At 44.0% G+C, this 12,985-nt stretch overlaps 2 protein-coding genes across 2 annotated transcripts; both read left to right on the forward strand.

Moving 5' to 3' along the window:
• Positions 1-935: 935 nt before the first annotated feature.
• LOC109762471 (uncharacterized) lies at positions 936-2,447 on the forward strand. Its single transcript, XM_020321333.4, has 3 exons — positions 936-1,388; positions 1,474-2,042; positions 2,137-2,447. Exons 1-3 carry the CDS (start codon positions 1,131-1,133, stop codon positions 2,279-2,281), a joined length of 972 nt encoding a protein of 323 aa, XP_020176922.1. The 5' UTR covers positions 936-1,130; the 3' UTR covers positions 2,282-2,447.
• Positions 2,448-12,077: 9,630 nt separating this feature from the next.
• LOC109762463 (ethylene-responsive transcription factor ERF013-like) lies at positions 12,078-12,431 on the forward strand. Its single transcript, XM_020321323.1, has one exon. The coding sequence runs from the start codon at positions 12,078-12,080 to the stop codon at positions 12,429-12,431; it is 354 nt and encodes a 117-aa protein (XP_020176912.1).
• Positions 12,432-12,985: the final 554 nt, after the last annotated feature.

The following is a 12,985-nucleotide window of genomic DNA, read 5'->3' on the forward strand; positions in this document are numbered from 1 at the left end:
CTTGATAGCGGCCCAGCCGACAGTGATAGGTTTGCAAATAGTACAGTTGAAGCGTCCAATTCATGTGACATACTTCCTTCGTAAACTAATATAAAAGCGTTTAGAATACTCAAATAGTGATCTAAACACTCTTATACTCCCTCTGTCCCACAATAAATGTACTAAGCTCAAGACACTTATTTTAGGACGGAGGGGGTATTATTTTACAGAGGGAGTACTATTGATTGTGCGAATTTAGTCGAGGTTGCATGTCACTGTCGAGCATCATGCCATCTGGCCAAAGCGTCAGGACGAGGTTCCTCTACCAGTTAAAATCTCATGGCTGGCTTGAGTTGATGAATCTAATGACAATCACGAAAACCGATCATTTGCTTGGAGTCCTTTTCGTTTTATTTTCCAAAGGATCAAGCGAGGCGCGTAAACTGCAGATCAAACAAATTCGGTGAGGGGATACCTCCAAAGGGATATGGCAGTTACATGTTAAGGGTAAAGGGATGCTTCCATAGGACATGACTGTTTGGGTTTGGACATCGCTTCACTAATGATGGTTCATTAATTAGCATATGCTAATTAACTATTGACATATGTTAATTTATTTCTAACAGACATGAGGATGTCGTCTTCCCAGTGGCGTGGAATTAACTCGTGCCCATGGCGGCATTCCACGCCAAAGTGAGCCCTTGCAGTTGCTCTGAGTAGGCAAGGGCAGCTCATCTAACCCCATCCACAATTGCTAACCAACAATAGTTGTGTCTGATTCGCTTGATAACGGCCCTGCCGATGGTGATAGGTTAGCAAAAGATAGTGTTCCGTTCGGTGCGTGAAAGCATTTTTATTTCACCCATCGATAGTAGAACAACTTGCAACTACCACCAGAAGGAAATGAATGCCTTAAAGAAAATTTCCAGATCGGTAGAAGAAGAACTTGCCCTAGCACCGGAAGGAGTTGAATGCCTATAAGAAAAGTTCGCCCGAATAGTATCCTTGACCCGCTGTGCATCAGCCAGGTCGTCTGCCACTCTTATATAAGGTCACCACCCATACTGACTCCCCCACGCAGCAGCATTGAATTGTGCGTAGATCCAGGAACCACCTAGCAGTCAAGGAGCACAGGTAGTAGCTAGGATAGGATGGTGAACCTGGTGGAGGCGCAGAAGCCGCTGCTCCACTTCCTGATCAAGTGGGCCGGCCTCCGGCAGCACACCGTCGACGTGGACGGCGCCGGCACGGTGCTCACCTTCTGGGTGCCCAAGGACAAGGTGCCCGGGAACAGCTCCACGGTCACGCCCGAGGAGAAGCAGAGCGAGACGAAAGCCAACTCCCGGCGGCCATCCGTGGTGCTCGTGCACGGCTTCGCGGCCGAAGGCATTGTCACCTGGCAGTTCCAGGTTTGCACTTTGTACTTGCAGCAGCACTTTGTTATGCTACGTACATTCCGTCGTTATGGTTGATCAATCCATTCATGCTGTCCAGGTTGGTGCGCTGGCGAAGCACTACGACGTGTACATCCCGGACCTGCTCTACTTCGGCGGCTCCACGTCGCCGTCGACGGACCGGTCGCCGGGGTTCCAGGCGGAGTGCCTGGCCGCCGCGCTCGGGAAGCTGGGCGTGGACGAGTGCACGGTGGTGGGGTTCAGCTACGGCGGGATGGTGGCCTTCAAGATGGCCGAGTCGCGCCCCGACCTCGTCCGCTCGCTCGTCGTGTCGGGCTCCGTCGTCGCCATGACCGACTCAATCAGCGACGCCACGCTCGAGCGGATCGGCGTCCGGTCGTCGGCGGAGCTGCTGCTGCCGGAGTCCGTCAAGGGGCTCAAGGCGCTGCTCTCCATCGCCGCCCACCGGAGGCTCTGGTTCCCGGAACGCCTTCACAGGGACTTCCTGGAGGTGATGTTCACCAACCGCAAGGAAAGGGCGGAGCTGCTGGAAGGTCTGGTGGTCAGCAACAAAGACGCCACCGTCCCCGTTTTGCCGCAGAAAATACTCCTGCTCTGGGGACACAACGACAACATCTTCAACATAGAGCTCGCCAAGACGATGAAAGAGTAAGCTCCTAAGGTTCAGACATGAGCGTAAGCTCAAGCTAGCTAGCGTATGAGCTGAGATATTAACAGATGGTTTTTGATGGGGTATACACAGGCAGCTCGGGGAGAAGACGATGCTGCAGAGCATAGACAAGGCCGGACATCTCGTGCACCTGGAGAGGCCCTGCGTTTACAACCAGCACCTCATGGAGTTCTTGGCATACGCCACTGCTGAAGCTTCCAAGGAGTCTGCAAATTAATTAGTAGATCGATCGATCATTCTGGAGAGTGCTTAATTAATTTGTTCACAGAGAATTGGGGTCCCATTTGTTGCAGTTTGATTGATTGTTTGCCCGTGTACAAGATATTATGAGTGTACGTGATGCATAATACCATGGAGGGAGCCAGCACCGCGCAATTTGCCTACTTCTTTTTTGCATCTCAACATTTTCATATGTACATCCACTTGAAATGCTTCAACATGGATAGTGGATTGAGGTTACAAGAGCATCTCTAACCCTTCCCTTTAAAAGTTTTAACTTCTCAAAAGATTATCCTTTGAGAAGTTAATCCATATACCAACCATTTCTCCAAAACATTTAATGCACTAATGACACATTTTCACTCTTGCTTTTCTTTTGTTCTCCTAAATATGTTAGTACTAAGAAAACAGCCCCTCCCCGACCCTCTCCCTCTCGCGTCGCCCCACGCGCGACCGAGAGGGAACCCTAGCCACCGCCGGGCCTCCCTCCCTACTCTCCTCCTCCCTCGCCGCCGCCCGAGGGCACGGCCGGGCGAAGCTTGGTCGTCGCCGCCGGCGGTGGGCTTCTTTCGTCTCCCCGCGCGGTGGCTTCGGCGTGGGATGCGGTGGCCGGTCGAGGGCGCGGCGCTTGGCGGCGGGCGTGGCGGTGCATCGACGCCAAGGTGCGGCGGCGGTGTGGGCTAGCGGCGCGGTGGTGGCACGCGCGTGCAGGCCGGGGATGGCATGGCTGCGGCGCTCAGATCTGGTCAGCACACGGCGCGTGGCATGGGCGCCCTTGGCTATGAGCAGCCTCCCTCTGCCATGGCGATCTGCTGGTGGGGGTGGCGGCGCTGCAGTCCTGGTGTTGTAGGCCAGCGGGTGGTGACGGCGCGGCGCGGCGGCTTCATGGCGGCGCGTCCGGACACGCCCCTGTAGCTGCGGGCTGCCGGCGACCCTCGGTGGAGGTGGGCGGCCCTTGTCTAGTCAGGCACATGCGGCTGGACGGCGGCGCTCGACGCGGGAGGGCCTCCCTGGTGAGCTACCTCGGCTGCAGCGGTGGGTCGATTTGGTTTCCCTTGTCGGCGAGCGCGCGATTGCGGATGGCCTCGTGGAGAGATGTTCAAGCTACCATGGTGGGGTGACATGGGGGTGCTCGTGGGGGAGCTTAGTACGAGGGATCGGTAGCCTCGATGCGGTCGCGCCACCTGCCGCCGGCACATTTGCCGGTCCGGATGCGTCCGCTCCTCCTCCTCCTCCTTTCCTCGTGTTCGGTAGGGAGCTCGGTTGGAGGGATGGGTGGCCTCGATGCGGTCGCGTCACCTGTCGCCGGCATGGGGTGTGTCGGTCCGAATTCGTCCGCTCCCCTTTCTCCCCCGTTCCTCGGCCGCGAGCGGGTTGGCGCAGCTCTACCAGCGGAGCGTCTACGGGTGGATCTGTTGGTCGAGGGCCGTCGGTTGGTCCAAAGCCGGGGCCTCTGTGTAGGTCTCGGGGTTGTCTGGTTGCAGGGCGGCGACACTGGTGGCGGGAGGCGCGGCGTTTGTGGGCGAAGCGTGCGTCTCAGGTGCGAGCGGGCAACCATGGCCTGGCGGGTGGTTGACGGAGTTAGGGTGCGATGGTGGGGTGTGAGCGCTGGGGTATACCACTTGCCCAGTCCTTTGACTGGCCGACGGTGGCGGTGGATGTTGTCGTCGTACCCTTCCTGAAGGCTCCGTCGCGGTGCTCCCACTCATGTCGTCTTGCTTCAGGTGAAAACCTGATCTCCGCGGATCGAGCAGTGGCGGCTATCCTTGGTTGTACCCTTATTGGAGGCACTGCTTTGGAGGCCTGACTTCGTTGTTGTCTGATTCACCTTTCTATTGTTGTCGGTGGGGTGGTGTATCGGTGGCCGACACCTTTGTATCTTCCCTTGAGTGTGTGCGTTTTGTGCATTGTTCAGTTTGTCGGATGTATTCGGTGATGGTTGTTCTATAATATAAAGCGGGAAAACTTTTTTCGGTAATATGGTAGTACTAGTGGCCAAACTAAGTAGTCATTCTCAAACTGATTGCATGCTTTAGGCAATCAACTTGAGATTTGATCAATTTAAGACATAAACGCCGGCGCCGGTCCGTCCTGTCTCCGGTGGCCTTAGGGCCATGGAGAAGGATTGGACCTCGGCTCTTGCTGGTGGGAGGGCTCCGTTTTTAGATTTTTTTTCGAGCTTTGTTAGAGTTTGTGTCCTGCTCAGGAAGGCGAGACGGCGGCGGCTCCCGAAAGAAGGAATAAAGGTCTCCCCGCCTAGCCCCTGTTCCGGTGATGCTTCTAGCATCATTGGTGGGTGTGTGGATGTGTGTCTTCAACGGATCTGTCTTTGGTAGATTTGCTCGGATCTGTTCGTCGTTCGATTGTCCTTGGCTCCGCCCATTGGCAAATCGTATCCACTGACGTGTGTATCGTGGGTACGTACAATCGATTAAGGACAAGGAGTAGGCTCTGTCCTGGTCTCTGCCCATTCACAGTTTTTTTCCTTTTTGCCCAGTTACATTTTTTCCTTTTTTCGAGCTTCAAAATATATTGTACAACTTGGGATTCAAACACATAACCAAGTGGTTTAATCCCGACCATAGTTACCAACTGGAACAGAAGGCTTGTTGTGTGTACTTCTACTTCATTTTTTCTTGTTGCGTACATTTCCGATTTTGGTTGTACGAGATTTTCTGAGCGATTTTTCTTTTCCTTTTTCTTGCATGGTTTTCACTCGGTTTTTTCCCTTTCTTTTTCTTTCTTTTCACCAACTTCTTCTCAAATTGTTAATTTTTAAAAAATTCAGGAAACATTTTCTCAAATTCTCAAACTTTTCCTAATTTGCAAACATTTTCCGAACATGGGAACTTTTGAAAAAATTAACTCATGAACAATTTTCAAATTCGTAACATTTTCAAAATTTGTGAACTTTTTAAAAATCCATGAACTTTTTTTCCAAATTCATGATCTTTTTAAAATTTTAACTCGTAACAATTTTAAAAGTCACAAAGTTTTTCTAATTCATAAAGTTTTGAAAATTTAACTCATGAACAATTTTTTATTTAGTGAACTGTTTTTCAAACTCATGAGTTTTCAAAGCTAGCGGGCAAAGCGAGCAACCGTGTGAATCTGGCGAGCAGCCGAGCGAACTGGCGCAATATTGGGCCGCAGTCCGCTGGTATGCGCGCGAGCGCCAACTTCCAAACTTGCGCTGAAAAGCACTGACTAGGAGTTCCCCAGTTAGACGACGCCACGCACAGGAATTTGTTCGAAATTTCAAAAAGTTTGCCTTTTCAAATATTGTTAGAAAAGATACAAATATTTGCATTTCAAAAAGCAACGACTCTTTCAAAATTGCTCGAAATATCAAAACATGAACTCTTTTTTAGAAAAGCGTGAATAAAGTTTTGAAGGCAAACCACTTTTGAAAAATACAAACAAATTCAAAATTTCAAAAAAATCAGAAAAATATTAAAATTTTCTGAATTTTCTTGAACATATTTTGTATTTGTGTAGAACTTTTTATAAAACAGGAACGTATTTAAATTTTCGCAGATATTGTTTTTAGTTTCTGACCTAGTTTGAAAAAAGGAAACATATTGGGCCAAGGCCTAATCTTTTTTTTTTCTGTTTTTCTGCTCGATTAGTTAATTCATTTTCTCTTTTGTGTACTTTATTATTCTTTTTGAAAACTGTTCACAAAATTAAAATATTATTTGGAATATAAAAATGATAATTTTATGTAAAAGAATTAAATTATGATTCTAAATTATTTTTCCTTTAAATATTAATTAAATTATTTAGAAAACATTTAGTGTTTTCAATTTTAGCGCTTTGTATTTACTATTTATCTTAAGTACTTAAAATAATAGTTTTAATTGCCTGTTTAAATTGTGATTCTCCCTTGTACTTAAAAACTCACATGGACCACTACAATGGGCATGCCCACCTGCTTGCGAAACTTGGGGTCATTTCAAGAATGTCCAAAGAAAAAACATATTTAATGCAGGTTGTGCGGTTACGCCCATTGTTTCTAGGCATGCGTTAAATGGCTATATTTTTTATTGGCTTATATGACCTATTCAAGGCACCATGCCAAGTTGTTTTAGTTTTTTAGAAATTTTGTAGTTTCTGGAGTTTTCTTGGTAAAAAAAGGCTAATAAATGGTAGGACGTGTCACAACTTGCATATGGTGTCAAAAATCATGCAAATCTTACACGGATATCTACCATGGGCATGGCGACGTGGTTGCAAAAGTTAGGATCATTTCAAGCATGTCCAAAAGTAGACCATGTTGAACGAAGGGTTTTCGGGTAGGTCAGAAGCCTCCGTATGAGAGCATGTTTCGCACCATGCGAAGTTGTTTTGGTTTTCGACAAATTTTCCATTCTCAGAAGTTTTCTCAATCAAAGACCAACAAATGGTTGGACATGTGGCAACTTGCATCTGGTGGAGGAAATCATTCAAACCTGACATGGATGCCTACCATGGGCATGTCCACCGGCTTCAAAAAGTTGGGGTCATTTCAAAGATGTCAAAAAATAAACCATGTTGAACTAAGGGTGTTCGGGTAGGCTAGAAGGCCCCGTCTGAGAGCTTGTTTTTCTCTCCATCTTTGAAATGACCCTGTTTTTTCCATGGCTTTTGACGACCAATTATAGGCATCATACCATTTTATTTTTGGTTTTCGACAAACTTTGCATTTTCTAGAGTTTTCTTGGTCAAAAAAGCCGATAAATGGCTAGAGATGTCGCAACTTGCATACGGTGTCGGGAATCGTTCAAACCTGACATAGATTCCTACCATAGGCATGCCCACCTGCTTGCAAAATTTGAGGTCATTTCAAAGATGTCCAAAAATAGACCATGTTGAATGCAGGGTGTTCGGGTAGGCCAGAAGGCTCCGTCTGCTAGCACATTGTTTCTCGACGTCCTTCAAATGGCCCTAATTTTTTTATGGTGGCCTTCTATGCCAATTAAAGGAATCATGCCAAGGTTTTTTTTGACAAATTTATCAGTTTCTAGAGTTTTCTTAGCCAAAAAGGCCGATAAAGGGTCGAGTATGTCACAACTTGCATACGATGTCAGAAACCTCTTAAACCTGACATGGATGTTTATCATGGGCATGCCCACCTTCTTGCAAATATTGGGGTCATTTATCCATATTCGAAAAATCACCAGTTGAGAGGAGTGTGCCAGACTAGGCCAGACAAGTGCATCCGTGAGCATGTAGTTTTTTTCTAATTTGAATGTTTCTATTATTTGCAATTTCTGGCATTATCAATCAACATGACCATTTTTATTTTGTCCTAATCATTTTATTGAATTTTTCAACAATTTTGAAATTTTAAATTGTTTATGAAAATTTGATAAACTTTGAACACTTTTTACAAAATTATTAACAATTCCAAAAATTTATGAAAAATTGCAAACAAAATACATTTATAAAAAAGTATCAACTTTATTTTGAAACACAAACATTTCCTAAATTTGTGAATACAAATTCAAAAACGGGAACATTTTTTAAAATTATAAAAAAAAATTGAAACAAGAATATTATTTGGTGTTCGAAACAATATGACAAATTTTTGAACATGTTTTAAAAAGAATAATAAATTTCAAAAAGGAGATAAATAAATTAACGAAAATAGAGGGAAAACAAAAACTTGGAAAAGAGAAAAAAATGCTTCGGCCTTGGCCCATCTAGGCATTGGCATCGATTCCGTCGGGCGCCTGTTGTGTCGGCTGACGCATTCTCAGTTTTGAAAAAACATTATCAATTAAAAAAAACGTTCTAGATTTTCAAAAATTTCTTGTGGGTTGATTTTTTTTTTGCCGCGGCTAAAGCCCAGTTTAAATAAACATGAACAAACCTGTAGTTGGAGTTTGAATATCCTGTGGTGCACATTTTTTGAAGATTAAAAAAAGATAAGAAATGCTGAAGTCGCCAAATAGGCTGTATATGGGTGGTAGCGTATCGGGGGCACCCCTATTTCTGCCTTATATTGAGACGTAGAGAAGCCTCGCGTTAAGTCGGACACTAGATGGGTCAGCCCAAACAAGCGGGAGGGGACAACCTCGATTTTTCACTTTTTTTGGTTTTGTATTTTTTTACTTTCATTTATGCTTCCAAATATTCTAAATAAATATATTACAAAAACACTTTACATGAAAATATTTGAAGAAATGTTAACGAAACATTTGAAAAATGTTAAACGTGTATTGAGAAAATGTTTCTGATGTGTACAACAAATATATAATGCCTGTGAAAAAATTTAACAAGTATTTAAATTTTTTAATTCCAGCACTTAAAGAAAGTTAAACAAATATTTCAAAAATGTTAATGAAGCATTTAATAATGTTAAGTGTGTGTAGAAAAATTGTTGATCATGTATTAAAAAATGTTAACCTTGTATTCCAAAAATGTTAATCCAAGTATTTGAAGCAAATAAATTAATCAAGCATTTGAAACACATTAAATTTGTATAGAAAAAATGTTGACCATGTATATAAAAATGTTAAAATATTATTTGAAAAATGTTAATCAAGCATTTGAAATATGTTAAATGTGTATAGGAAAAAATGTGAGAAAGTTAAACTTGTGTTTGAAAAGTGTTAATCAAACATTTGAAAATTTTAAATGTGTATAGAAAAAATGTAGACCATGTATTAAGAAAAATGTTAATCTTGTATTTGAAATTATTAATCATGTATTAGAAAAATGTATTGGATGTATACCAACAATCCTCTAAAAAGATATATACCAAAATGTGTATGAAAAAACTGTGAAAACCGAGAGAAAAAAGCCAGAAAAAACGAGAAAGAACTAAACAAAATCGAAGAAGAAAACAAAAAATCCGGTGAAAATAGAGAAATAAACAAAAGCAAAAAAAAATAAACAAGTGGAATAGCCGGCCTTTTTGCCTTAAGTTAGTTGTGCCTACACTTTTATCATAGAGCTGATAGTGAGCTAGTTGTTTGTGGCTCGACCCTTGATGCAGGGACCTGCGTTCGATTCCTAGCCTCTTCAATTTCACCTCTATTTATATCCCTGCCCTCTTCATTTTCTCCTCTACTTATTTTATTAAGTGTTCGCTAATGGGTCGGCCTTTTAAATGTTCGCTAGTGGCCTGGTCCGTACCAGATGACGTATTTTCAAAAAGGACCATCATACCCTTTATTATGAAGGGGTATGGAGAAAACGCACCGTTGATGTGTTTAGAAGGGGTGTACATAAGCAAAAGTGTCGTAATATTGCCACCCCAAGTAGATTCGCCTCTTTCCCTAGATAACAAAAGTGGTGTATAGCTTCCAACCCCAGCCAACTTACCATGTCTCGCAAGCAACTAATATTTGTAATTTTGACAAGTTCACATCAATCCCTCTAGAAAACAAAAGTGGTGTGAAGTTTCCTACCCCCAAACAATTGGTCTCTTTGTCCCAGGCAATTAGTGGTGGTTGTTTAGGCAACCTACATCTTGTACCAGACAAGTAATGGTTGTTATTTAGGAAACTTTGCCTCTGACTGTGATGGCGGAATAGAGGCGATGAGGTGGAAGCCAAGAAGTAAGGAGTTGTCGAAGATGACAGCATAGATGGGCCTTGTACCAGAAAACTAATGGGTTTTTCTTATGTTACAATTGAAATGGTTTGCTTGTTTGAAGCAAATAAATTAATCATTTCAGTGCACTAACCACAACACCAAGGTAATATCACCGGAAGTAACAGAACTTGCGTTTGACGTTCAGTTTGGTGCTAAAACTTTAAAAATACGGATTTATAGTCATTCAACTTGCGTTCTCATGCAAATACAACCACTTCTCTCGTATTCAGACGTATCCCGCGCTTACGTGGCACGCCAACGTGGCTATGGCCCACTGTAAGTGACTAGAACTGCTCAATGCGACATGCACTCATTTTTTTGCATAATCACCCCTCTGTATTTAATTAAACATAAAACCCCTCAATAACATGTGTGGGTCCCACTTATCAGCACGGGTGGTGGGAGAAATGAAAATAAAAAGAGGGCATTGGGGCATCCAAACTCCCGACCTCATATGCAACCTCATATACAACGCATGCACAAGCTAACCACTACACAGACTACATACAATGACTATTTAGAGATACACTTGATTTTATATTGTACATAGTTCTTTTTCTAGATTCCTCTTTTCTCGGGTTTTTGGAAACTCTTGCCCTTTTTCGCCAATAAAATTTAAATGAAAAAAAACAGCATCAAAATATATAATGATTAACTTATAACGTACAAAACTTTTCCGTGAGCGAGATTTTGTTTTGATTCCCTTTTTTTCCGGAAGGGGCTGGAAAATCCGTGTTTCAAAATATCTCAAAAATTCCAGTTTTTTCACCCAAATTCTTGAAATGAATTTTTAATTCAATTTTTTAACGTCTAAATTTATTTAGGTTGACAAACAATTTAAATAAGTTATCGGAAATTCAGTTCGGGAGAAAAAAACAGGAATACGAGTAGTTGTGATGGCAAAATCATAAAATTCAGTGTTTCTCTATATAGGCACTGACAGGTATTTGGTTTTGTGGTTAGCTCGTGCACTGACACGCTCGATGTCGAGAGGTCGATTCCGTTATTCGCCTATTTTTCAGCAAAATTATTCGGGTGCCCGAACTTCAATCTGACACAGTGACAGGTGGCCCCTGCATAGATTAACCTAATTACCTGTTTAGTCTAACACATTGTTCGTATCCTACTGACTAGTAGCCCCACCCTAAATTACCCTAGATGTTCAACGTGAATCGGTGGTGGTGTGATGTACAGCTACCTGTTTTAGTAACAGGTTGTGGTTTTGGACCTCACTGTCCCATTTTTTTCATTATTTGAGGCCTTTTGTGCATAATTAAATAAACTGCAAGTGGGTTTTCTAAAAAAAACTGGCGTGCTAGAGTCACCCAACACCGTGTGTACTCTAACCACTGACAAGTGGGCCTTCACCAGGCTGGCACGCCATGTGAGCAGGCCATACGGCTAGATACGAGAGAAATCATTGCATTTGCACGAGAACGCAAGTTGAATCACCACAAATCTGTATTCTTGAAGTTTTAGCACCAAACTGAACATCAGATGCAAGTTATATGACTCCGGGTGATATTACCTCCAAACAAAAAGCTATTTTAGGGTATCAAAATTAGTGGATATAAATATCTACAAATCTTAGTTGATTTAGGCAAGTACTGTTCATATGTGGACAACTTATCCTATTGGAAATAGCAACTTTGGGGCAAATTAAATTTATTTGTTGCTAAAAAAAATCTCTGGGCAACTCGAGCCACCTCTCTAGCAACTAAGTTAACTATCATGCTTTCGCCAAGTTTTGGGTGAAACAAAACCCAACACTCTTTGGGAGCAGATCATTGGGCAACTCACGCAGAGCATCTCTAGCAACTAACTATCAGGGTTGGGCAAGTTTTGGACACTTTTGGCTCAAATCGTCGGCGATTCCAACCACTGCATCCCCACATCGCAAACCACCCCACACTCGTCTGCTACCGCCAAGCTGCCGGCCAGGGCCCACCCGCCCTTTTTCCTACCGCCGCCGCCGGATTCCAACCCTAGTCGCGGCCACACTTCTGTCACCGCCGCCTCCCTGCCACCATATCCGGCCACTCCACCTCCCCCGCCGGTAGTTCCACTGCTGCTCCGCTGCCGCCCGCCACCAAACCGGCCGAATCGCACCGCACAACCGCCGCCCAGATTCAAATGTTGCGCAGCCACCGCCGCCGCCATGTCACCAGGAAAGATCTCGAAGAGCAAGACGGGATTTTTTTTAAGTGTGGATGAAGCCGTCCGACAACTTCGGCGTCGAGTTATGCGACAACCGTCGCCCCTTCTGGCTTGGCACGTACCCCACCGCCGACGAGGCCGCACATGCGTACGACATGGCAGTGTGGCATGCCGGGAGGCCGAGGACGGAGCTCAACTTCCCTGAGATTGAGACCTGGGCGGATGCGGAGTTCCTCATGCCGGAGAATTTTCGGATGGAGGAGATGACAAAGGCCATTCGCATTGCTCTCGGTGAGAGTGACGAGGCAGCGACCGCGAGGTTCACACGGGAGCATCCGGTGTATTTCCAGGCCGAGCGCGAAATCTACTGGAAGCACGAGGCCGAGCAGAAGAAGAAGGAGGACTAGGCTGGCCCCTCGACGGTGATCCCCGTCGAGTCTGACTCGTCGGACTGGGGTGACTCAGAGGAGGAGAACAAGGGGTGTGACGACCCCCACAAGGATGAGTTTTGGGAGCAGTTCAAGAGCTCCGACGAGGAGTAGTTTCATCTTCAACGTAGTTCAAGTAGTTGTTTGAACTAGTACTAATTTGATGGTTGTAGTAGTCTGAACTATGTTTAATTTATATTTTAATTAGAACTATATTTAATTATGTTTTAATTAGAACTATATTGAATTATGTTTAAAATGAAGTAGTAGCTGAACTTGCTATGTTTGAAATGAAGTAGTAGTTCAACTTGTTTTACATCTTCAAATACATCATCTGTTGGAGTAGGACTTTTACATCGTCAAATATACATCAATCTGGAGTTGGCTATTTTTTTGGAAGATGTAAAATGCATTTTTTGGTAATGTAAATTATATAACACTTACTTTTACATCTCCAAATTTTGCATCATCTATTGAAGATGCTCTTAGTCATACGCATAGACCATTTTTAATATTGTGTGCGCCACTCTGAT

The sequence above is a fragment of the Aegilops tauschii genome, chromosome 3 (assembly GCF_002575655.3).
Source record: "Aegilops tauschii subsp. strangulata cultivar AL8/78 chromosome 3, Aet v6.0, whole genome shotgun sequence".
NCBI classification, from domain to species: Eukaryota; Viridiplantae; Streptophyta; class Magnoliopsida; order Poales; family Poaceae; genus Aegilops; species Aegilops tauschii.